This window comes from Moschus berezovskii, chromosome 4 (genome assembly GCF_049115385.1).
Source record: "Moschus berezovskii isolate FMDL1 chromosome 4, NW_MosBer_1.0, whole genome shotgun sequence".
NCBI classification, from domain to species: Eukaryota; Metazoa; Chordata; class Mammalia; order Artiodactyla; family Moschidae; genus Moschus; species Moschus berezovskii.
In genome coordinates this window covers 39199668-39226038 of record NC_142463.1, presented here as the reverse complement: position 1 = coordinate 39226038, position 26371 = coordinate 39199668, and the positions used below count along the sequence as shown (strand labels likewise).

The 26371-nt window shown below is 48.0% G+C and overlaps 1 protein-coding gene and 1 long non-coding RNA gene across 2 annotated transcripts; one reads left to right on the top strand and one right to left on the bottom strand.

Annotated features, from left to right (window-relative positions):
* Window positions 1–14930: 14930 nt before the first annotated feature.
* FOXD3 (forkhead box D3) lies at window positions 14931–17398 on the bottom strand. The gene has a single exon (XM_055402739.2). It carries the CDS (start codon window positions 16944–16946, stop codon window positions 15501–15503), a length of 1446 nt encoding a protein of 481 aa, XP_055258714.1. The 5' UTR covers window positions 16947–17398; the 3' UTR covers window positions 14931–15500.
* Window positions 17399–17582: 184 nt separating this feature from the next.
* Window positions 17583–19853, top strand: LOC129541198 (uncharacterized). The gene is made up of 3 exons (XR_008682782.2): window positions 17583–18363; window positions 18554–18673; window positions 19342–19853. It is a non-coding gene; the product is annotated as an uncharacterized LOC129541198 (long non-coding RNA).
* Window positions 19854–26371: the final 6518 nt, after the last annotated feature.

Sequence of the window (26371 nt, the reverse complement as noted above, 5' to 3'; positions counted from 1 at the left end):
GGGATCTTCCCAACCCAAGGATCGAACCTGCATCTCTTGTCTCCTTCATTGGCAGGTGAGTTCTTTACCACTAGCACTACCTGGGAAGCCCAATAGCTAATATACAATATATTTAATAATAAATAATGGTACTACCCCCATGGGATTTAGGTGTTACCAAAATGAAAGAGAATTAAACACATACATTGTCTAACATGAGATGGTACTCTGCAAGTGTTTGCTGGCTAAGCACTGTTGTAAGCATTTGACATGTAATTTCACAGCAACTTCAAGAGGTAGGTACTATTATTAGTCTCTTGTTACAGATGAAGACACTAAATAACTGTAAGGTTACACAGTCACAGGAATGGTAAGTGGCAGGACTGGATTTCAAGCAGTCAGGCTTCAGACCCATTCTCTAAGCTACACTACTTCTGCTCTGAGAGGAAATTGAGGAATTATAGGAAATTTCAAGGAACAAATCAAAGGTTAGCATTTCAGAATATTACTGCAACACGCTACTTTGAAATGCCTCAGAAAAGTAAGATGGAATGATGGATGGATCAAGGATGAATGACTGGATCAATTACATGATAGAGCAAGTGCACTAAAATGTTACTGGTAAGATGATGAGTATATAGGTGTCTGTTGCAAAAGTCTTTCAACTTTTCTGTATGTTTGAAATTTTCCATGACAAAATGTTGAACATTCCCCCCCTGCAGCATATTTGTATCCTAAGAACAGCAACTCAGGTGTTTCTTTTTTTTTTAATTTCTACTCTATCTAGCACCCCATTACATATGACAGCATATATTTTATTGCTAAATTACATAGAATAAGCAAAGTGATTCTGAAATAAGAGTGAGCACAGCAGACTAGCCTGAAGACCTCATGAAAGAAGTCTAAAAGTGTCCCTGGGACATTCCTGGTGGTCTAGTGATTAAGAATCTGCCTTGCAGTGCAGGAAATGAGGGTTTGATCCCTGATTGTGGAACTAAGATTCCACCTGCCACAGAGAAACCAAGCCTGCGCACCTCAACTAGATAGAGTACACGAGCCACAGTGAACGATCCGCGTGACATAATGAAGCTCCTGAGTGCTGCAACTAAGGCCCGACACAGCCAAAGAAACAAATAAAAATTTTAAAAAGTGCCCCCAAGGAGTGTCACTGTGAATCCCATTTCTTCCGATTGTGACAAGTAGAGAAGAAAGACTAAATTACTATGTTTAGCACAGAGAATTAACCAGGAGAAAGCCCCTGTGATGACCATCAGTAAATCAACATCTTTTAAAGAGGGAAGTTAGAAGCTGAATGCAAATTATTAGCAAATATTCAGACTGTATCTTTGGGTTATTAGTATTAATAATAAGAAAAGCTAACATTTATTGCATGCTTGCTGTATACCAAGGACTATTCTAAACCCTTTACATGTATTAACTTATTTAATCCTCTCACCAACTTTATGAGGGTTCAGTTCAGTTCAGTCACTCAGTCATGTCCGACTCTCCGTGACCCCATGAATCACAGCACACCAGCCCTCCCTGTCCATCACCAACTCCCGGAGTTCACTCAAACTCATGTCCACAGAGTCGGTTACTATTATTGTCCCTGATTCACAAATAAGGTAACTAAGAGAGTTTAAGTAACCTGCAGAAGGTAGCACAGCTAAAAAGTAATGCAGCTAGAATTTGAAATCAGGCAATCTCCTTTCCGCACCTGTGCTCTCAACCACTCACTCCTTATACTGTTAGGATTTTAAGTAGCTAATTCATAACTCTTCTCTTCCCTACCTACCTAGATTTAGAAACAGTTAAGAAGTAGACACAGGTATCAGAGTTAAGTATTAGCTTTATTTCTAATGAAAGCTACATTAAATGATGTGTAACCAGGGACTTCCCTGTTGGTCCAGTGATTAGGAATCTGCCTTGCAATGCAGGGGACACTGGCTCAGTCCTTGGTTCAGGAAGATCCCACATGCCGTGGGGCAACTAAGCCTGTGTACCCCAACTACTGAGCCCATGCACTGCAACAGCCGAAGCCCACGTTCCTAGAACCTGTGCTCTGCCACAAGCAAAGCCACTGCAATGAGAAACCCATGCACCTCAATGAAGAGTAGCTCCCACTCTGCAACTAGAAACCCCTCGCATAGCAACAAAGACCCACCACAGCCAATAAATAAATAAATAATCTTCTTTAAAAACATGATATGCAACCAGGTGAACTTGCTTATAGTTTTGAAACTAGTCAGACTTACCTACCCAATCATACGCAGCACTAAACAGATGCAGACCTCAACCACAAGTACAGCGCATGTTCTGCTAAGGTCATGGCATAGAAGACACTGAAAGCCAGAATTCATCCTCTCCGTGAGCAGTCAAGTCCAAAATGTGCAGGAGTGGCTGGTCCACAAATGCCTGGTCCTTTTTTCTAAACGCACCATTTAAATGTCATCCTTCTCCCTCATGAGAGGAGTAAGAGAGAAAGGCTCACATATCCTCTAGCAAAATTCCTTCACATGGAAACACATTGAATTAGGAAATAAGCATTTTTCTCACCTACCACTTCTCAGTTATTAAATTCAGCAATATAAGAAGGGGAGAAAAACACACACAAACACACATGTAAGTAATGCAGGGGCATCCCAGAAAGTATTCATAATATTTGAATTTGGAGAGTCTTAAGAGAGCCTGCTGCTACTAAGTCACTTTAGTCATGTTTGACTCTGTGCAACCCTATGGACAGCAGCCCACCAGGCTCCTCTGTCCACGGGATTCTCTAGACAAGAATACTGGAGTGGGTTGCCATTTCCTTCTCCAAGAGAGCCTAGAAGGATAGAAACCTAAGAGAAAAAACTCATCCCAAAGCACTCTCTAATTGAGATAATCTGCTTGAAGCATGAAACACATTTCCTGGCAAGTACTAGGTAGTCAATTTATCTTCTTAGCTCCTATCCTTAATATTATTATTGTGCTTACTGTTCTGTGCTCAATCACAATTCACTTTCTGTGTGAAAACACAGAATAAAACCTTTTAAATGGATTTCTGGCCAAGTCTTGTCCAGAGGACAGAAACATTTTATAGCACTGTGTGTTTTGCAAAGCACTTTAACATTTATTATCTCATTTGATTCGAAGAACAGTTCTGGTAAGGCAGATATTATAGTGGAAATTGCATTCTGTGCAGAAACTAGATTTTAAAGTAACATTTAAGGTAAAAACAAAATCAAATATAATAAAAATAAGTCACAAAATCCCTTAAATTCGTCCTTACAATATACAAGCATACCATCTCTTTCTTAACCTAATTGTCAGCGTTTCCACTGTTGGAACAGGTTGATACCTCTTTGGTTGTACTCTGGATGAAAGAGTTGTTTTGCATTTAGGGTCCACGCTGTACAAAAATATAAGGGCAGTATATTTAACCATCAAGATATACGATTTTCTGAAGCAAGATGCTTACACTGTAAAATGCATAAGTGAATAGAGACGAACCAGAACTAGCAACTTCACACCACCCTTGCTTCATTTCCCTCTGTCCCATGCCCACTGAACGGAGTTCATGACAACACTTGACATTTAAATGGTTTTCCATTCTCTCTCTTTTTTTCTCTCTCTCTCATACTTTTAAAAATGCTTTATTTATTTACGTTTTGATTTCTGGCTGTGGCGGGTCTTCATCGCTGTGTGGGCTTTCTCTAGTTGCACTGAGCGGGAACTACTCTCCAGTTGTAGTGTACCAGCTTCTCAATGCGGTGACTTCTCTTGTTGTAGAACCTGGGCTTTAGGGAGCACGGGCTTTAGTAGTTACGACTTGTGGGGTTCAGCAGTTGCAGCTCCCAGGCTCTAGGACACAGGCTCAATAGTTGGGGCACACGGGCTTATTTGCTCTGCTCTATGTAGACTCTTCCCAGACCAGGGATCGAACCCGTGTCTCCTGCACTGGCAGGTGGATTCTTTACCACTGAGCCACCAGGGAAGACACTTTCATAAAAAGTAATGTTGGGTTTAATTCAAGCTAAATAGACACAGACCATCCCCAGTAGAGTATCATAATTTGAGGTTTATAGCTTCAAATAACTTAGCCGGCTTCAAGTAACTTAGCCAAAATCATCAGGCTACAAAACCCTATCAGCTGACTTCTGTCCCAACTTTCTTTAACTGTGCAACATCACATCCTCCCATTAACCAGATAATATAACTGATGTAGTCATAAGCTCAAAATCAGGCATTTCCCCGATCAGATACAATGCAGGCAGTGAGTAACTTCTTTTAGTATAATCTTAGTGTAGATCTAGAAAAATGTTAAAATTAGTCCACCTAGACCCAGAGATCGGCAAAGACATAAGGCACATGTCCTTGTTCTTGTGAAAGTGCTATCATGTCTTTAATGACTATTGTCAAGACCTCTCATCCACAAGACTGAAAAATAACTCTGAAAGTGAAAAAGTGATTTACCAAGTGGCACTACAAAGTAAATTGTTTCACATTTATTAGGTTGTGAGAACACAAAAATGATACCTAGTTCAAACAGATGGAAGGGACAGTGGTATCATCAATATCATTTTAAAATATGAAATGTGACAACTATGGTTATATAATATCAGAGGGAAACAAAAGGTAGCCTCATGAAAATATGACTGCTATTAAATCACCAAAAACTGTAAAGTAATAATAGCCACCATTATTGTGCACTCCAAATACATTATCATAGTAAATTTTCATATTGTGGTTCCATTCCCATTTCATAGATAAAAAAATTGAGATTCAGAGAACCCAAATACCTTTCATCAAAATCACATTTTGGAAATGACAGACCCAGAATTTGATTGACCATAGGAAACAGATCCAAAATCTATGCTCTTTCTAGACAATCATTCTGCATCTCAAACCCTCCCTAGAAAGGGAATCAATTTTGAAAATACAGTACAGCTATCTCTTACACAGTAAGTTTTTAGCTCTTATAATTTAATAAAGTTTTTTTCTCACACTTCATCTCATTTATAAAAGGATATTTAAAGCAACAGAAAAATGAATGTAACCCATTAAGACTTCCCTGGTGGTCCAACGGTTAAGACTCCACACTTCGACATAAGGGGCATTTCCTTAGTCAGGGAATCAAGATCCTGCATATAGTGAGGAATGGAAAAAAAAATTTTTTTAAGATGGAGAAACAGTGGAAACAGTGTCAGACTTTATATTTTTGGGCTCCAAAATCACTGCAGATGCTGATTGCAGCCATGAAATTAAAAGACGCTTACTCCTTGGAAGGAAAGTTATTACCAACCTGGATAGCATATTAAAAAGCAGAAACATTACTTTGCCAACAAAGGTCCATCTAGTCAAGGTTATGATTTTTCCAGTGGTCATGTATGGATGTGAGAGTTGGACTGTAAAGAAAGCTGATCGCTGAAGAATCGATGCTTTTGAACTGTGGTGTTTGAGAAGACTCCTGAGAGTCCCTTGGACTGCAAGGAGATCCAACCAGTCCATTCTAAAGGAGATCAATCCTGGGTGTTCATTGGAAGGACTGATGCTAAAGCTGAAACTGCAATACTTTGGCCACCTCATGCGAAGAGTTGACTCACTGGAAAAGACTCTGATGCTGGGAAGGATTGGGGGCAGGAGGAGAAGGGGATGACAGAGAATGAGATGGCTAGATGGCATCACCGATTCGATGGACATGAGTTTGAGTGAACTGCAGGAGTTGGTGATGGACAGGGAGGCCTGGCGTGCTGTGATTCATGGGGTCGCAAAGAGTTGGACACGACTGAGCGACTGAACTGAACTGAACTGAACCCACTACATATGTGTGTATGTATGTATATGTGTATGTATACGTACACACATATGTAGTGAGTTACTTTATTATATATATATACACACACATTATATATATATATATATATTCTGTACTAGAATGATGGCTCCCAACATACCTCAGTCGGTAAAGCATCTGCCTGCAATGTGGGAGACTTGGGTTCAATTTTTGGGTTGGGAAGTTCCCCTGGAGAAGGAAATGGCAACCTACTCCGGTATTCTTGCCTGGAGAATCCCATGGATAGAGGAGCCTGGCAGGCTACAGTTCATGGGATCGTAAGAGTCAGACATGACTTAGCACTATCTTTCTTTCTTTTCCCAAAGTAAAGAGCAGATTTGTTCAGTTTCCTGTGGGGCTTCCTCACTTTATTCATGTAACCCCCATGGGTGGTGGTGGTATAGGGGAGTGATTCAGTCTCCTCCCCTGTACTATCATCAGTCAGTCAGTTCAGTTGCTCAGTCATATCTGACTCTTTGCGACCCCATGAATCGCAACATGCCAGGCCTCCCTATCCATCACCAACTTCCGGAGTTCACTCAACCTCATGTCCATCGAGTAGGTGATGCCATCCAGCCATCTCAGCCTCTGTTGTCCCCTTCTCCTCCTGCCCCCAATCCCTCTCAGCTTCAGAGTCTTTTCCAATGAGTCAACTCTTCACCGAGGTGGTCAAAGTATTGGAGTTTCAGCTTTAGCATCAGTCCTTCCAGCTTTAGTATCAGTCCTTCCAATGAACACCCAGGACTGATCTCCTTTAGAACGGACTGGTTAGACCTCCTTGCAGTCCAAGGGACTCTCAAGAGTCTTCTCCAATACCACAGTTCAAAAGCATCAATTCTTCAGCTCTCAGCTTTCTTCACAGCCCAACTCTCACATCCATACATGACCACTGGAAATACTATAGCCTTGACTAGACGGACCTTTGTTGGCAAAGTAATGTCTCTGCTTTTTAATATGCTGTCTAGGTTAGTCATAACTTTCCTTCCAAGGAGTAAGTGTCTTTTAATTTCATGGCTGCAATCACCATCCGCAGTGATTTTGGAGCCCAGAAAAATAAAGTCTGACACTGTTTCCACTGTTTCCCCATCTATTTTCCATGAAGTGATGGGACCAGATGCCATGATCTTAGTTTTCTGATATACACTACCAATATCAGAGTGAAGGAGTCATCAAACTGCTGGAGATATGAACAGCAGATATCTTGGTATAACAGATACCTTAAATCAAGACAAAAGTGAAATTGAGGTTTAAAAAAAAATCTCTAAATTTTTAAAGTTACTCAAAAAGATCTGCTTCCTGAATCATTAAAATGATAGTTATAATACTAAATTCCTGTCTTCTCTTTCAGCTACATTTTCAATAGTGGTCTTTACAGAGAAAGACAATTACTGTATGAGAGCACTTATATGTGGAATCTAAAAAATACAACAAACTAGCGAATATAACAAAACAGAAACAGACTCACAGATATAGAGAAAAAAATTAGTGGTTACCAGTGGGGAGAGAGAAGGGAGGAGGAAATATAGGATTAGAGGATTAAGTATAAACTATTATGTATAAAATACACTACAAAGATATATCGTGTAACACAGGGAATATAGCCAATATTCTATAATAAAAAAAATTGTGGTCTTATGTGGGCAAATATAGAGTCCATCAGACACTTCCAAGTTCAATGTCAGGCCTAGGACTAAGAATTACTCTTGTCTTTTAATCCAATCTATTAACTCTTGTACTCGATTCCCTCCAGCAGCAAGAGCAACTTTATCATAAAGTCATAATTCCTGATGTATGTGGAAAGGTGATGCTGTTGAAGTACCATCAATAAAGCAGATGTTTCACAGTGGTTGTGATTAATTTGTGCTGATCTTGATACCACCTTGTTCTTGTAACCAACATTTACATTTGCAAGATGGTAGAATTTGAGAGATGGCTTACTGGTATAATCTGTAACAATGGCAAAGAAAGAAGTTAACTGAGTTATATAAAGGCTAAATCAGTAAATCAAGTATACATTAGTAACTAAAAAAGAAAACCTAAATCAATAGGGACTACACAAACTAGATATAAGTTTGCACACACAAAAAAATGCATTAAGTGTATAACACTAAAGAGAACAGTATCTTGATCTCAACTGGAAGGCAATGGCCAAATAATCTAAGATTTTCTTTCTTCTTCTCTATATTAAATAGTAGAATCTGTATGAATTCTACATACAGGGAAGCCATCTAAGTTCCTAGTTTCACATGGTGAATGGGTTGGATAACTGACAACTAAGAGATTAATATTTATGCCAATGTTCACAGCAATGAAAGAGAAATTAAATAATTTAACTTTGTAAAACTAGGTTTTTTTCTGGTTAAGAAACAAACAAACAAAAAACCCCACGAGATTCTAACAACCATCCAACAAAATTTTAACACCAGTATAGTCTGAACTCAACCCTGGGGGAGGTGGTAAACAACTTGAGCTCTCCAGATAGATCTCAGAACAGACCCCATACAGTCCTGGAACATGTATACTGAATACAGAATACCTTCTCAAAGCTTTAGCTGTTCAGTTTTCTCCATAAACACAGAGGTCAAACCGCCGGTGAATTCTTTGGGCTTCAAGATAAAAAAACCCAACACATGACAATATAACATCTTTAGTATTGACATCTAAGCAAATGACTCTCAAATTCTCTATACTTTACTAAGGAAATAAAAGGTCTATAAAAGAAAGGCAGTCTAAAAAATAAAGCTGCCCCTGTGCAGTGGATATTTTGTGAGGTAGTGAATCCTCTTCGACTTGAAGAACTGAAGCAGAGGCACTGAAAATTCCAAGTTACTAGAGTACCTTGGAGTTTTCTTCCTAAGGAGGGAGGTGGAACTGTCTGTAGGTATATTTTAGGCTAGGCCAAGAAGTTTTCAACTAATTTCACAATGGCAGAAAAAAATTGCAGAAAATCCAATTATTTTATGAACATTGACATGTTATACTTTTTAGATCTCTAATAAGCACTTTAAAAAATTCCTTTAAAATGGTGTTTATAAAAGCATTTATTATAGAAAAAAAAAAAAAAGACTGAAGGAAAGGAATGGGAAGAAAACCGCCCCCAATCTCGAGAAAAACCTCATTCGATCTATTAACATTATTAGCCTTCAAGATTCCTCATCCCCATTCCCATGGTCCTAGTTTGTCTTTTATTTAGACAAAAACTTTTGATCGTTCCCTTTGTGCTCAGCAATATTAGATAGTAACGAGATCACAGGGCAACGTAGGAAACAATTCATTAGTTGGCACCATGAACTCCAAGAAGGCGCAACTGACCTGAGCTGGGAGAAGGCTTCCCGGAGGAGGCGCTGCCTCCCAGGTGGAGCTTGAAAGCAAACAGAAAAGTTAAGGTTTGGGGGTTGCTAGCCCGCTGCGTTCCTCTGCATGCGCCCCTTGCAGATAAGTGTTAAGTGGCAAAAATGTGTTCTTGGTCTTTTGGGGAAAACAGTCTCGCTCACCATCTGCCGAGAAGAGAGAGTGGAGGGCGGAAGAGAACGCCCCTCTTCGATAAGGTGTGCACTTCAGCTCCTGTTGCAGGATCTCGAGAAGGAGCATCCCAAAAGCCCAGTCCGCTGAAGCGGGAGCAGAGGGGCGCGGATGGCGTAGAAGAGACCTCTTGCCACGCGTTGGCGGCCGGGCAAACAGGCCCAGGGTGGCATTCCCGTCCCAAGATCCTGGCCTTGTCGCCCGACTTCTCACGATCCTCCTTATGAATCCTAGGACTGTGCCCTAACTTGTACCTAGTACAACTACCCCGGGTTCCCTGGAGATCCTGGGCAGGGGCGTTACGGCCGCCCGGGTTCACACCACGGAGATTTGTCCACTTCACGAGCTTCCCAGGCGCGGGCCAGTGGGGCGCTGCAGGAGCGGGTGTCTTTTTACGGATGGGTTTCCTCCCTAATCAATTCAAATTCTCCTCTCACCGCTCCCCCCGCCCCGCCCTCGTCCCTTCCAGTCCAGGGGAGCTGGAGTCCCTCAGGCCAAACCCTAGTGCTGGCGCCAAGGTGGACCCGGCGTGGGAGGGGCTGGGGACACCCATGGGGACCAACTCGTGGGGACCTGAGCGATGTGGCTGGACCTCTGACCTTCGGGCCTGGAGTTTCCGCCTTCGTTCTTCCCTTCCCAAACCACGAGGCCAGGAGATCGAGGCGTAGGTCCCCGGAGAACCGCCTGGCTCTGGGCTAGAGGCGCGGCGCGGCGCGGCGCGATCGGGTCTGGGAGGAGCGGGCCTCGCGGGGCCGCAGCGGGTCTAGGTCTTGGCCTTTGCAGAGCTGAGTTCAGCTTGACCCAGTGTTTCTCTGTTTGTCTTTTTTTCTTTCTCTCTGCCCCCCTCCTCGCACCCCCAGTCTTTCCAATCTTCTTTGTGCCACTGTTTGCTTTTTCCTTTCCTCAAGTGGGGCGTCTTTCCAGGATAGAGAACAATTTTTCCTCGGCTGAGCCTTTCTAAGGCTTATCCTTGGGCTGCCAAGTTCAGGGCCTGTGTGGAAAGAAGAGAGGGTGCTCTCTAAGGGCTGTTTTTCTGAAGATGCCTCTGAAATTTAGACCCAGAGGACTCAGGCAAGGGAATGAACACCTCCGCATCTCAACTGACAGGACCAATCTGTGTGCTTTAAGCACAAAATCATCTGAAGAAGGAGGAAGGGAGGTGACTAATTTCCTTCTTATTTTGAAAAATTCGAATATAAGACACCCTCTCGAGAAATAAAAATAAGATAATGCTTTCTACGACTCCTCCGCTGATTTTGCAACATTTCTTTACAAATTTTGTTCTGCGTACCCGCCCTTCTTGGCTGGTGTTGCCCGCGGGGAGCAAAGAATGGCTAGTACATTCCTAAGAGGGCAAGGGGAGGGGGTGGTGATGATCAAGAGAGAGAAGTTGGCTCTGGGTGTATCTCTGCCAACTGTCGGAGGCAGGCAAAGGGAGGGTGGTCTTTCACGTGGGTCTGAGATCTGGTTACCTTTAATTCGCCCTGAGGCTGCGCGTTGCGTTAATGGGTGTCTGTCAGCGGAGGGCTCAGGTTTCCCCACTTGCCTCGGACAGTGGAAGCAAAGGGGCAAAGAGCAAAGTAGACGACTCAACAGAAAGAAATAGGCCAGGCCTCTCGAGCTGGGACTGCGGACTGAGAGCAGGTGGGCATCCCGCCCTTGTCCTCAAGCTCAGGGCGGGGTCGAAGGACTCTAGACCAGGACGAGACCCCTTCTTTGAAAAGCCCATTCTGACTAGCCTCTCTTTTGCTCCATCCTTTCAGACAGCGGGTGTGTGGAGGGGAGGGGGAGGGCTGAAATAGAAAAGCTCATCTTTTACACCTAAAATCCAGTGGTTCAAAACCCAGCCAAACACTGCAGGTGTTTGTAGCAGAGTTGCTCGTCTTTCTGTTGGTTGGTGGTTTAGTCGTTAAGTAGTGTCGGAACCGTTCCTATACTCATGGGATTTCCCAGGTAATAATACCGGAGTGGGTAGCCATTTCCTTCTCCAGGGGATCTTCCCGACCCAGGGATGGAACCCAGGTCTCCTGTACTGCAGGCGGATTCTTTATTGACTTTACTGAGCCACCAGGGAAGCCCGTTTGTCTTTCTAGAAGCCACTAACAAACAAACACCTTACATCCCCTTAGGTCTTTACAGTTTACAAAACACTGTTTTTCCCCCACTGACATCAACTCACCTAATCCTGCAAACCCAAGCTACAAGAATCGTTCTCTCATTCTCGTAGAGACAAGGGAATAGACAGACTCAAAGAAGCCAAGCAGTCTGTCCAAGGTCACAGTCAGTAAATACCTGTGTCCTGATTGGGATGTCCTCTTCCCTTTGGAAGACCTCTTTCCACTGCTTCCTATCATTCCCTCCCATGAAATACACACACACACACACACACACTCCACTTGGGCACTCTGAGACCTTCCAACCTCCCATCCACCTCTCAGAGAGGAGTTTATTCACTAATGATGCTGCAACTTGCCACCATCACGGACACGAGTGGAGTCTGATGGACACGGCTCTGGAACTGGCTTTCTTTCAGATCATAGTCTCTTCAGGACAGTTCTTCAAGGAACCTGCGTTAAAACATGCATGCGCGCGCGCACACACACTCACACATCAGCTTTTCATGGTCCTCTCACGGCCAAGACTCTTTCTATAAACCGTATAAAATAAATAACCTCAAATATAACTCTTAATTGCTTCCAAATCTATGTTTCCTCATCACTAAACTTTATTGCTTCCCAATCTTTAGGGCAAATTCCCCTCGGGACTCTGTCCCTTCCAAGAGAGTGATCGAGAAAAACAGCTTTTCTGAGATTCGACCTGGGTGTCCGAGGCCGGGAGGATGAGCAGGGTAAGAGGGTCAAGGTGCTCAGAGCCTGGGAGGGAAAGTCTCTCAGGGTTGGGTCTGAACCCTCGGAGACAAAACTGGGAAGTTTGGCATCTGCTCGTCGCCCCCTACAGGCCACGTCCGCCATTGCAGCAAGAGCCCTGAAAAGAGCGTGCATGTATTGTAGCCTTGGTTCGTTTTTCACTGGACCTCCGAATTCACCCTCCATTCCCCGAGCGGTGACTAAGTGCCGGGACCCCCTCAGGGACTCCATCCAGGGATGTTCTAAGGGCCACAGCCCTCGGAACTGGATGGACTTTTTAGAAATGAGTGCCAGAGGAAGTGGAAACCAGTTTAAATTGGTGTAGCCGAAAGTTAAAATCCCTCCCCCCCCAAAAAAAAACCCGCTTCCTCTTTTTATTACAAATAAATCTGCCTAAGTGAAATAAAAAGCTGATATCAGTCGTGTTGCCTTTAAATCTCAGTGTAAGAGGGGATTTTCAGTGCCTTTCGACGCCGGTGGTCGCGTTCGCTCATATAAAAGGTGGGTTTCAGGCCCTCCCTTGAAGTCCAAGTGCTTTGTTCATTATATATGATATTTGCATTTTCTTCTGCTGCTCTAAGCCTTCGTGGTCTAACAAGCTTAAACCAAAAAGAGTTTTCAGGGGGGAATGGCCAGGCCTATATCCCTGACATCTGCCTGGACTTTTTTAAAGAGTCGCTGGTCGGTTTGAGGTCTGGGGCTAAGAGTCTCCTACCCGCCCAGAAATAAAGAAAGGGTCATCTTTAGGCTCTAGTTCAAGGTTGCTAAGTGTCTGGAAGGAAAGTTGCCGGCGGATCTCTCCTCTACACTACATCGCCTAATATATCGGGGGAAAAAATGCTCCGCGGATCTCAAGCGGCGGCTTGTGGCCGAGTGTCACGCCGCCGGCGCAGGCTCGGCCGGTATTGCTGCTATGCGCGGAAATATGAGCGAGTAATTTTATAAGTAACAAAGGATCAGGGATGGAATGAGGCCCCTGTTATCCAATGTCATTTAGAAGCCTTGGATCAGCAGCTTCTTGAGGCTAAAAGTGAATTCAAGAAGCCCGGCCTTTCCCTTTTCCCAGGGGTGTAAGCTAAATTTAGAAATAACCTCTATGTGTTTGCACAAATCATGTACCATTTGCTGTTTGTGTAAAAACCGATTAGCCAGACACAACTGTGAAACAACTTGTTACTTTTATAGCTGCAACACACAAACAAATTTAGATCCGTTTAGTTTTCCTTGTAAAAAGAGATTAGAGGGGACCCGCCCGTAAACTGTGTGGTCCATAATCTCTTCTCCGTGAAGGTTACTGTAGCTCCTCTCCAGGGCGGCTGATTATCAAGTTCTTGTTTATCAAGTTCAACGATCTCACCCCCGGCAGTTTGTTTTATTTTAGGACTCTGATCCAGAAGCAATGTTTACTCAGGACACAATAATGTTTACTATTTACCAGGAAGACCGATTCGGTATTTGCGAGGAAGTGCCTTTTAAAGTGACGCCCTAGCCCACGCCGACAGCAGAGAAATAAGGCTCGGATCAGCAGCCGGGAGCCATCTCCGCGACCAGGGAGGCATCTCCGCGACCAGGGAGGCGAGGTGGACGCCAGCGCCGGGGACTGACGGTGTTTTGCAAACAGCACCCGCATAGGGCCGAGCTGACAGTACTGCTGCCCGCTCCAGTTTTAAAAAGCAATTTCGCATACGTAATTGCAACAGCTAAATTAATTACGAAATAATTAGAATTGATGTCATTTGAGGATGTGTTGGTGGTGATGGGAGCTGACTTTCCGCATCTAGATGTTTCATTTCTACGTTAATACTTACGGTTGCAACAGCTGAAATGCACATTAAAAATAATCCACAAGGACATTTCTCCATTCCTGCTTTGTGATCTCGCATTTCATACTAAACTAGCCTAAGGTATTTTTTTAAAGTTTAAGAAACGGGGCGAGGTGCATCTGTTTTAAAAGGATATTAAAGGATATTTCTTGGCCTTTGGAAAAGCTGCGGGTTGGTAAGGAAACATTTACAGAAACCCTTCAGATATCGAAATTATGTTGTGGATTGATTATTGCCATAGAAAAGAGGCATCTTATTTGAAAATATCATAAAAGAACAAAACAACTATGTATCATCTATGAGGTTTATATAGGTAATACAATTTCACTACAAAATTTAAAATGCCATTACATATATTTAAAAAGTTAACTGGGTTTATTACCACTTCCACTTAGGAGATGAAAATAGTTTGAAAAAAAATCAAGGCTTTAAATGCTAAGATGAGGGAAATGTTTGGAATTAACATTCTTTTGAAAGGTCAATTGAAATGATTAAGAACTCTCATTTGGAAAGTTTCCATTGTGAAAGATGAAGTCTGATGTTTAAAAGTAATTAAAATTGTGCTGAAGTTTAGAATTAGGTTGGTTTTTAAAATGGCAGCTTACTTTATCTTCAGAAATATCTGGTCATTTAGATGTAATGTATTGATAGGAAGAAAATCACCACCTACACACCCATGTTATGTGAAAACTAAAAGAAAATATCAGTACAATTTAAATTAGGCATGTTTTTCCAATTAAATTTTTCTTACACTCAAATTATGAATTAGCAAAGTTTGAAAAGGTCATTCCTTGAAACTCATCTGGGAAAGATAAAATACAAATATTATTTTAAAATCTTGTCATTTACCTCAGACACCTAATGAAACATTAAGCTGAGCCTTTAAAAATTTTATTTACAAAGTTGTGTACAACACGATGGAATAACATTTAGAATACCATATATATTCATTATATATAAACAGACTTTTATATAGAATGACTTTCGTCTTCTGAAAATTTTATATTTAAAATCTCCCAACGTCTCTATACATTTTTTCTCACATAAAACTGCGGAGAGTGAACCTTCAGAAAAAATGAAAGTTCAGAGCTCTAAATCTACTGAATTTTTTTTCTTAAAAAAATAAAAACCCCAAAAGGAAAGTCAATAATTTTTATACAAATATGTACAAAGAATTTCCCTCTCATCCCCCAGGTACTGAGAGCAAGCGCCGTCCGGGTACAGTTTTGGAAAAATCGGTTTTCGGTTTTACCTGTACGGAAAGATATTCCCCGCGGGCGCGCGGTGAGAGTTTGCTCCGCCAGCCTAGGTGTGCAGGACTGGGTGGAGGCCGCCGAAGGTCGGTGTTGAGGGGTCGGGGGGGAGGAAATGGAAGAGAGGCAGAGTCCAGGATTGGGCAGGGGGGCCAGGAGCGGGGCGGGGCGCGCAGCTTGCAAATTGCAGCCGACACTCCAGGCCGCTGCCAGGCCCCGCATCCCGGCCACCGGCGCGTCCCTATTGAGCGGGCCACTTGGCTTGAGCAGCGGCGGCGGCGGCAGCGGCAGCCGAGGCTGCAGGCTGCAGAAACTGTCCAGAGAGCGGTACGCTCAGAATCGGCGCGATGGTCGCCGTCGTCCGACTCAGTGAAAGAGGCTGGTGCGTGGCCATGAGCGCTGCCGACTGCACGGTCCCGGGCGGCCGCAGGAAGGACTGCGCGGCGCCACCGCCACCGCTACCCGCGGTGCCCCCAGTTACCCCGGCGCCCCCAGCGCCCGCGGCCGAGCCCCCGGGCGCCGCGGGGCCCCCTCCGATGATATTCTCGATGCTGAACGACGGTCGCGCGCTCGGCTCGGACTTAATGAGCGACGCCGTGGTGCCCGCGGCGCCCGCCGTGCCTGCGGCGGCCGCGGCGGCTCCTAAGCTGTTGAGCTGCAACTGCAGGCCCGGGCCAAGCTGCGAGCCGAAGGCGGCCGCTTTGCGGCCCAGCTCACCCGAGGGCAGCAGCGGCACGGCGGGCGGCAGCACGGGGGCCACGGGCGGCAGCGCGTACGGGTACTGGAGCGCCGCGGCCGCCGCCGCAGCTGCCGCGGCCGCCGGGTGCGAGTAAGCGCCGGCCGCGGCCGCAGGGTGCAGGCCATAGGGGCGGCCGTAGGGCCCCGCGGCGCCGGCCGCCGCCGCCAGGCTGTAGGCGCCGAAGCTCTGCATCATGAGCGCCGTCTGCTCACGCAGGTGCTCCTGCTGGTGGCGCTTGAAGCGTTTCCGGCGCCGCAGGAAGCTGCCGTTGTCGAACATGTCCTCGGACTGAGGGTCCAGGGTCCAGTAGTTGCCCTTGCCCGGGTTGCCCGGTTCACGGGGGATCTTGACGAAGCAGTCGTTGAGCGAGAGGTTGTGGCGGATGCTGTTCTGCCAGGCGGGGAACTTCTCCCGATAGTAGGGGAAACGATTGCTGATGAACTCGCAGATGCCGCTCAGAGTCAGCTTCTTCTGCGGGCTCTGCAGGATAGCCATGGTGATGAGCGCGATGTACGAATAGGGCGGCTTCACCAGGCTGTTCTTGGGCTTGCTCGGGGCCAGGCCGCCCGCCGCACCGCTGCCGGAGCCGGGCCCGCCACCGCTCCCACCGCCCTCCTCGCCGCCAGCGCCGCTCTTGCAGCCGTCGGCCTCGGATGCTCCCGCCTCGCCCCCTGGCCCGGCCCCGGCTCCAGCCACCTCTTTGGGCAGTGCCAGGGGCTGCTGGTGCGGCGGCTGAGGCTGCCCGTGGTGGGGTGCCACCGGCGTCACCTCGTCCGCCTCGTCCAGGCGCAGCTCGGGCGGCCCCGCGGGACTGTCGCAGCCCCCATCGCTGTCCTTCTCTTCCAGCGCGTCGTCGCCCTCGCCCACCACATCGATGTCCACGTCCTCGGCCGTCAGCACCGTCTGGCCGGACATGTCGCTGGCGCTGCCGCCACCGGAGAGGGTCATCCCTCCTCGGGGTTGGTGGCGGCGGCGGGGAAGGAGCAGCTCGCGATGGGCGTCTTCAGGGGCTGCCGCCAACCTCAGGAAAGGGGTTCGGGGCGCCCCCGAAAGACAGGGGATTTGGAGAGGGAGGGGGGCGTAGGTGGTCCGGGGCCCTCCCGGCTTGGCTCACAGTCGGCGGCCGGGCATCGCACGACTCGGGCTGTGCCGTCCGCCCCCCGTGGCAGCGCTCCGCAAACTCCAGCTGTCCCTGGCGCTCGGTACTAGGCGCTCGCTGCTGCTCCCGGCAGCGGCCCCGGACCCGGCCCGGGCCCGGCAGCTTCTCCACGCCGCGCCCCCTCACTTCGCCTGCCTTCGTCTGCCTCTGGCCCGGGCGTGGGGAGCAGGAGCGGTGCAGGCGGGCGCGGGACGCGGGGCAGCTCAGGAGGGCGCGGGCAGGGGCAACCGGGGGAGGGGGGTGTCAGGGACGCCGAAGCCCCCGCAGTCGAAAGTCCCGTTTTAAGGACTGGCCTGATAGATTACTTTCTACTTAAAGATCCAACGGGAGGCGGGGCCACGTGACCGTGCGTGACGTCAGGGCCGCCGCGGAGCCGGCCAAACTCAAGTTGGTCGAGAGAATTGTCAACAAAGGGACAAGGGACGCGCAACTCCGCGCCGCACCGTGCGCCAGCATCCCGCGGGGCCCAAGGGCGCCTGGGACCGCCCTGGGACCCCACCCTGGGCTGGAGCCCGGCGAGGGGGTCGAGGGAGCCTGTGGGTGTGAGGGTGGGTGCGTGTGAGCTAGGGAGGGTGTGGGCCCGGGAGCGCCCGCCGGACCCGCGGCTCTGCTTCCCTGACCTCCCCGCCCCTCTCCCTTCCCCCCCACCCCCCGCTTGCTATCCTTCCTTTGCCAAAGCTCCCTAGGCATAGAATGTAGAACAAGATTCACATCCTATTTTTTTTTTTTTAAAGAAAAACTTAGTAGTCTCGGTTTTGTTTTTTTGATTCTTTTTAGCTCTAAAGATTAAGGGCAGCCCCCCGGCTCTGTCTTGCTAATTAGACTTAAGAGCCCCTCCTGCCTCAGTGCTTAGTCGGCCGAGACACCTGCTGAGGGGAGGCGCTCCTCCTCCCGCTAAAGTCAAACCACAGGGTCCTGTCTTCGGTTTCCTGGCTCGATGTGGGCGTGTTTATGTGTATGTGTGTGTAATAATATATCCCCCCCCCCACGTTCGGCCACAGCAGCATCAGTTGGGGTTTCCGAAGGTCAGAAAATGGCTATTGATTAATCTATCAGAATAGTTGCAGAGAGAAATAAAAAGGACGTAAAATAACAGAACCTATAAATAAAGCCGCAACTAGCTGCTCGGAGTTGTTAAACGACTTAGCATGTGAAAAAGTCGGAAATGAGGCGCTGGGGAAGGAGCCGACATTGGCAGCGGCCTGGGTAAGTCGAGTGGGGACGGGAAGAGGCTTCGGGCCTCTAGGTTAGACGCCGCGCCCTGTTTGGGATGGCTGACCTCAGGGGGAGCGGGCGGTGTGACTTCTCAGGCTTCTGGGCCCAGCCTCCTGGGAGCGAGCTTGCTGGCGGCCTAGACTCTCCTTGCGGCTAACTAACGTGGATTCTTTCCCCTTAGGGTAAAGACAAACCCTCCCAGATTTTAGTTCCTCAGAGGCCGGCAGCAGAGGAGGTGGAGGAGGAGGCGAGGATATGGCCAGTGCACACCGAGTTTCTTTGGCAAGGAAAATCAGTGATGGTAGGAAAGACTGTCGGCATTTAACTGGGATGGAGGGTGGGGGGCGCAAACCGACCCCAGATGCGTGACATTGCTGGGGCGCGTGGACCGCACACTTCCGTATAGTGCTCCTGACTTGGTGAAGCCGCGATGCGCTGCTTTTTCCCTCCTGCATTTTTAGTCAGCCTCCTTGCGAGCCGCGAGTGCCTGCCGGGTGTTAAGGGCTCCTGGAACCCAAGCCCAGTCTGGCCACTGAGGCCTGAGGAGTGCAGGCCTTACCAGAGGAAGGAGCACAAGGGGAGATAGCCTGAGAAGAAATAGTGAAATTCAGTATTTACAGACGATACTAAGAAACTGATGTATTTCCTGGAGGACAGTAGTCTGTATCTCTCTAACCTACCACCTCTCTCATTCCTTAGCCTAGACACACACGTAAACTTGCTTCACTTATAGGCAGTGCGACACACAGATTGACTTAAATTTTCATTAGATAATTTCCCGGATAAAACACTAGCACATTGGATCCCCCACTTCGCAGGATGTTTCTGGTTGAAGCCGGGGCAGTTCCTCCATCTTGAGACGCCCAGGAAACTCACGATTTTTCTGTATTTAAATGATGCCCCGGTTGCACTTGACCCTAAAATGCATCTGAGTTCATTCCCGCAGCTGCACCGCTTTGTCGCCCGCAGGCGCCGAACCGTTTACAATACCTTCTACAGCTTCTCATAAAACCGACTGCAGCGGCGAACTGGCTGCCCGCTGTCCCTCGGCAGCGGAGGTCCCGGCTGAAACTGTCTCAGTAACCCAATAATTACAAAAAGAACGTCGGAGGAGCACGGAAAAGAAACTGAATTCACAAATTCCCTTTGCTCAGCTTCGGTTGTCCAGCCCCAGAGGCAGGCGCGGGCCAGCAGGAGCCCCACCGCAGCCTAGGAGGCTGGGCCCGCGTGGACGCGTTGCACGTGTGTGTGTACGCGCGGAAGGGTAACGGCTCCAGGGGATGCCCTCCGCAGTCTTCTTGAAGCTTCCTCCAAATGAGCCTAATTTCAATTCCTTGGCCCGCCAGGGCTGGCTCTCAGCACTCCCTCGGCGCCGCTGTTTACTGCCTCTGAGCCTCCCTCGGCCAAGACCTGGCCCGATCCGTCCATTCCCCCGTGTCTCTTTGGGGCCTCCCTGGGGAAAGGGGTGGGGGTGAACAACTCCCAGCCGCCAGTTCCATTTGTTGCGCTTTTTTCTTTCGATACAATAAAAGTCAAATTAATTGATTCATACCATTAATTACGGCGCGTAGCGTGAAAAGCAACGCTTCCCCTCGGTTAGAGATCTATTGTGCTAATCTCTTGTTCAATCAGTGTTACCATCTGATGCCGGGTCTGGCCCTTACAGAAACTTTTCAACTCGATTAGCTAAATGATGAGACGTGCGGGACTTACTGGCCGAGCCCCCGACGTCCTGCGCCGGTGCCGGCCCAACGGCTTAATATCGATTTCCAGCGGAGACGGCGGATTTCTCCCAACAGCTCTAGGCTGGGCAGCCCGTCGCCCTTTTCCTTCTTCTGGGCGGACGGTAGCGCCGAGCAACCTGCCGTGGCGGGAAGGAGGCTAAGCGGCAGCCCAGGTGGGAGGCAGGAAGGTTCCCGCTGCCATCACTGCGGGACACCGCCAGGGCGGAAGGGCGCGAGCCCGACACGGTGCAGGGTCCTGTCCTAGGCCAACTAGATTCCGGGCTTAGTAAATCCTGTTTGCCGCATGATCCCAGTTAGCGGCTAAAAGTCCACAGGTCGTCAGTTACCGCCAACTTTGGAACAGAGATGGGAGAAGCAAGACAGACACAGAGCGACAGTGACACATTTGTTGTGGGGGGAAGATGTGAGAGAGGGTACGGAAATCTTGGGGGCGGGGGGAAGGAGAAATGTGGCTAAAACACCGTCTGAATCTCGGTTACTGGGGAGGTAGTGAGAGGAAGAAGGAAAAACAGGCACAAACAATTACTATGAATGAGGGTGATTATTTGGGTCACAACAAGCGAACTTCCCAGGAGGGATTTAAAGAAGATGGCAGCCAGCTGTCTCACCTGTTCAAATGTTTGGAACGTTTCAACCAAAAGAGAATGTAACGAGGCTCCCTCCGTTTCTCCTGGGGTGGGCAAAATCCGTGGTACCCAGCTGCAGAAACCACCAGGACAGGGGCCGCTGGGGGCGGGGACTGGTAGTGGTGGTGGAGGGGACCGAGGTTCTAGCAACAGGAAACAAGTAAAGTGGAGTTCGGATCAATAGGAAGGAAATTGAGACGTCTCGGGGGAGGGAAGATTTAGTGTGTGTGTCCTGGGGGGTGAGATGGGGACGGGGGAGACATGAAGAGGATGAAACAATTTATGACGGAGAAGGGGAAATTAATTACAACCCAATTTGGGTTCTTAACTGGTCAACACAGGAGGAGGGGCACGGTCAGCGTGTTCGGAAGGCTGGAATGGCCCACCTACCCCTCTCCAGGCGCGGGAGAAACCAGGTGCCCTCTTCCTCGCCCTTTAAGTCAGAAACTATGCCCGTGGTTGAATAAATCGTTGGCCGGAGGTGAGATAGAATCGTTAAGCCCAGGAGCGGGTGCACTTTTCTTATTATACGGGGAGAAAGGGCCAGGTCGCGCAGTGAGGGGCGCGACCCCCACAGAGAACAGCCACCTTTCCTCTCATGCAGGGGAAACTAAACGTGGGTGGAGTCCATCTGGAATATAGCCCTCTCCCCACCCCCCCAAAAACAAAGTCGGCTCTTTATTGACAGTCTTCACCGATATGTTAAAGTATTATCAGCCTCTGCCTGGATGACCGCCACCGAGGGAGGTGGGAAGGGCTGAAAGGACACCCCGGGCCCCCACCCCACCTAAGTTATTTCTGTTTCCAGGAGGGTGGGATTTTCAATTCATTTCCCACCACCCTTGTATACCTCTCCAGATCTCTTTGGTGGGCGGGGCGGGGGGGGGATAATTTAATGTTCATGTTTGGATTTGCATCTCAAAACTTCATTTATTTTTAAGGTGTCCGCCACTCAGGGCCCATGCGAAGAAGTGCCTTCTAATGGCGAGAGACCAAAGGGAGAGGAAGAGAGAGAAAGGGAGAGAGGATGGCTTCGAATTTATTTATATTGGAAATGTATAAACATCCATTCTGTAAAAGGCAACACGTTTAATTAACGATGAGAGAGCAGTTAGGGGCAGAAAGCTAGTAAAATTGTGTGATAAATTTATGGCATTGTTAGCGTGCTTTTAATTATGGCTATTATGTTAATTATTTCACATTAGCATGGAGTTATCAGCAGCATGTCAGATTTAATCAAAACGAGCCTTTCTCTCGAAAATTGTTCTTTTCATCCGCGAGGAGAAAGGTCCTGGGCAGGATCGGGGCTTAAAAATGACTTGGCATTGAAAGCTCGAGTCTTCCCGACACGGTTTGGTGCGATGCGGCGGGGCCCGGCTGTCCGCGGGTCGCTCCAGGCTACCGGCAGCTCTCGGAGGAGCCGAGGGCTGGGTTTTTAGGAATTCACCATTTTCACCCCCTTTGGAGCCGACACTTCATCATATGGGATCATTCTGTCAAACAATATGATGCTGCTCATTTTTATCTGTCCCGCTTTACAAAACCCCCATTCAGCCCGCCGAAGAGCAACAAAAGCCTCAGAGCTGTTCGGCGGCGGCTGCCGGCCACGGCCTCTCCCGCGCGCAAGAGAGGCGGCGAGAGGGGCCGAGGAGCGCGGGCGGCGGGCGCGCGCCCCTCGCCGCCCGAGGGAACGCGGCCTGCCGTGGCCCGCGCGCCCAGGTTGCGGGTCCTCGGGTGTGGCCCCCTCGGGACACGCCTCTCCCAGGCCTGCACCCGCCCTCTGCCTCCCCGCGAGCTCCGGGCAGAGGCGCCTTTCCCTCCCCGAGAGCGACGTCGCCCACCCAGGCCACATCGATTTCTTAATCACTGCGGATCGATTTATTGGGAGCAAATAAATAGCCCGTTTTGGAAACGTTTCAATTGTGGGCTTCATGGTTGGGGCGCTGACGCGGGTTGGAGCGCAGGGCCGGGGGGCGCGCGCCGGGCGGGGCTTGTGGGTGCGTGCGGGGCGCTCAGGTCCAGCACCAGTCGCTGCGGGGGCCTCGAGTGTGCACGCGCGGCCACTGCCGCAGGACCCCGGCGCCCGGATCCCTGGCGACGCCGCGGCCTTCTCGAGGGTTCGGTTTCCCTCGCTTGCCCTCAGCTCCCTCTGGCGGCGGGGCGAGCCGGAGTCAGCTCTCAGCCCTTCTGCCTCGTCACGTCCAGGCAAGTTCTCCCAGGGTTCTGAGTCTTTCGAAAGATCCCCCTCGGGCCACCGAGCGACCCTGACTCCAGTCCCTGGGACCCGCACCTGGTGGAGGTGCACCTGGCAGCTCGCGCCTATCCCGTCCCAGGCCCGCGGACGCTGCTGCCTCCTCGTCCCCGCACCCGGAGCGGCCTTCCTGCACAAGACCACTCAGGCCCCCGCCCTTCCCGGGACCGGGCTGGGGACCGGCCAGCTGTTGCCTTATTTTTAGCGCTATTCCATTCGCGCGGTTATATTTAACTCGATCCACTCCTCAGAGGAGGTCGCTGGGACATCGAATTCTCTACATCGCAGCTTGGGCCCGCCCGCCTAGCTTCAGGGGCAAGTTGGAAAACCCCAGCTTAAGAATCTTTGACATCTCCGGAGCTTGGCTGGGAGAGGGAAGGTTGAGAGGGCTGGTCGTAGAAGCAGTGGCCACTGTGCCTGCACACACCCTGAGTAGACGGTCAGTCTTGGGTGGAGGAGGGGAGTGTAGCGGAGGATTCAGTCCCCGGGGGAGAATTCTCTGCGGGAAGTATTGGGTCCATTTCCTACTTATGCATGACCCAGAGCACCCAGATGACCTGGAAGACCTTTTACAACTCCGACCTTCAGAAAGGTAATGGTTTTTGTATTCATGCAGAATCGCGTCTCCTCCCTACACCTGAACGCAGGGCAACAGTATACTTAAGTTTAAACCGGCTTCTCAGTTTCAGCCTAGTCTTGCTTGTCAAAAACCTCCAGAAGACCATGCCACTGGCTCAGTCACATCCCAAGGAAAGGACCCATTTGGATAACAAACACCGCCATAATACATACTTTTTCTCTCAGAAGGGCAGACTGAATTTACACATACACACAAAAGCAAAAGTCACATATTAAAAGTACACATACAGATGTGACAAGACCTGGGATACACTTCTAAAATTTTAATTCTTCTCCTAATGCTTTTAAAGAAAGGACTTTCTTAGCCTTGGGTCCAAAGCAGTTATTTCTGTCTGCCTCTTTTTGTAGGTCTCCCTACAATGTATGGAGAAGGCAATGGCAAGCCACTCCAGTACTATTGCCTAGAAAATCCCTTGGATGGAGCAGCCTGGTAGGCTGCAGTCCGTGGGGTCGCTGGGGGTCGGACACGACTGAGCGACTTCACTTTCATTTTTCACTTTCACACATTGGAGAAGGAAATGGCAACCCACTCCAGTGTTCTTGCCTGGAGAATCCCAGGGACGGGGGAGCCTGGTGGGCTTCCGTCTATGGGGTCACACAGAGTCGGACACGACTGAAGTGACTTAGCAGCAGCAGCAGCAGCTACAATGTATAGGAGAAGGATGAAAGTCATACAGCTGAATTCAGGGAGGGAAAAAAAGTGAAGTTGCTCAGTCGTGTCTGACTCTTTGTGACCCCATGGACTGTAGGCTGCCAGGCTCCTCAGCCCATGGGATTTTCCAGGCAAGAATACTGGAGTGGGTTGCTATTTCCTTCTCTAGGGGATCTTCCTGACCCAGGGATCAAACCCAAGTCTCCCGCACTGCGAACAGACTCTTTACCTTCTGAGCCACCAGGGGAACCCTGAAATTCAGCAGGAGAGGATGTTCTAAAAAAGCATTCTCTGGGGGACTGGGGGAGGGGTGGGGAACTGGCTGGCAACATTCAATAAATATTGGTTCAGTAATTGAATCAGTAAGACACAGCGTCACTGATGTGTGGCTTATTGAAGAAAGTTTGTAGTTAAAATGGGATATAATTAATTGTATAAATATTTATCATCAAACGTTAGAGGATTTCAGAGTAGACATACCTAACTCTGCCTGGAAAAGAGGTATGTGGAGGAAGGTTTCCCAAAGGAAATAAAGCCTGAGCTGTCTTGAATGATGAGTAACTGCTGTTAGGTCGATGAAGGGAAGAACCTTGTTCTACGCAGAGAACACAGACTTATGCAAGACAAGAGGAGGAGCTTATAATTTAATCTTTTTTTGAAACAAGAGGAAGCAGGTAGTTGGAGTTGATAGAGTGGAAGCAGACAAAAGTGAAATCATAAAGATTCCTGAATATTATGTTAAAGAGCCTAAAATTGATAAAGAGCCACTGAAGGCTTTTAACTTTATGCTTGGTAGTTCAGTTCAGTAGCTCAGTCCTCTGACTCTTTGCGACCCAATGGACTTCAGCATGCCAGGCTTCCCTGTCCATCACCAACTTCCCAAGGCTGCTCAAACTCATGTCCATTGAGTTGGTGATGCCATCCAACCATCTCATCCTCTGTCGGTCCCCTTCTCCTCCTGCCTTCAATCTTTCCCAGCATCAGTGTCTTTTCCAGTGAGTCAGTTCTTCGCATCAGGTGGCCAAAGTATTATTGAAGCTTCAGCATCAGTCCTTCCAGTGAGAGTAAAATTTTGCAACAGTGTTTGGGGCCAAGTGAAGAATAAGCTAAAGGAGTAAGACTGGAGGTAGTAAAGAGGCTATTTCCATTGTCTCAGTAAGAGGTGATAAAGATGTGACTACAGATCCGTGGGACTGGAGAAGAGGGGGTGAATTGAAGAAAGATTTTGAAGGTAAAATTGATAAACGTAGGTGTCTGATAAGAGAGGAGTTCACAGTAACTCTCACATAGAAGACTTGGGTGTCTGGAGGAAGAATACACATGGAGGAACACTCAAGTCTCTTGCTCCTAATCCACATGACTACCCAAGTTTACCTCCTTAAATATCAGTCAGAGCATGCCAATCACATCCCAGATCAAAACCTCATTGTTTATAGAGGAAAATCCAAACTCTTTAGGAAAGCATTTCAGGTATGTTATGATCTGACTCCAACTTATCTTCTAGTTTAATTTGTACTCCATGCAATAGGCCTATGAGACTATACTCCTTTCCAGGACATACCATGAACTCCATTATATACCAGTTCTGTGACCTTGAGCATATCTCTTACACTTCTTTGTGCCTTATTCCCTGTAAATAAGGAAATAATTTATCTGTAAAATGGGGATAATAGTACCTTCTTTTTGGGATTATTGGAAGGATTAAGAATACCCAGAACACTTACAACCAGGTTTGACACATAGTTTTAAGAATCACTGGAAAAAATTTTTTTCAATGAATTGTGTTTTTGCGATATCTTTTTCTGTTTTCTGGTTGAGACTCATAGCATAGTCCCATCTTTCTTAGAGTTTTCAGTCTAGTTGTAAAAAGTGAGAGAGGAGACATTGTAAACCCTTGAAGGTAGAGATTGACAGGCTTAGATTATTATTTCTTTTAATCTTGAAAGTGACTATTGTAGAATTTTGAGCAGGGAAGTGGTGTGATTGGATATGTGGTTTAGCAGCATCACTCTAATATTGAGATAGAGAATGGACTGAACACAGAAATTAATGAGTTCTGTTGTTGCAGATACTAAAGTTGAGGTGC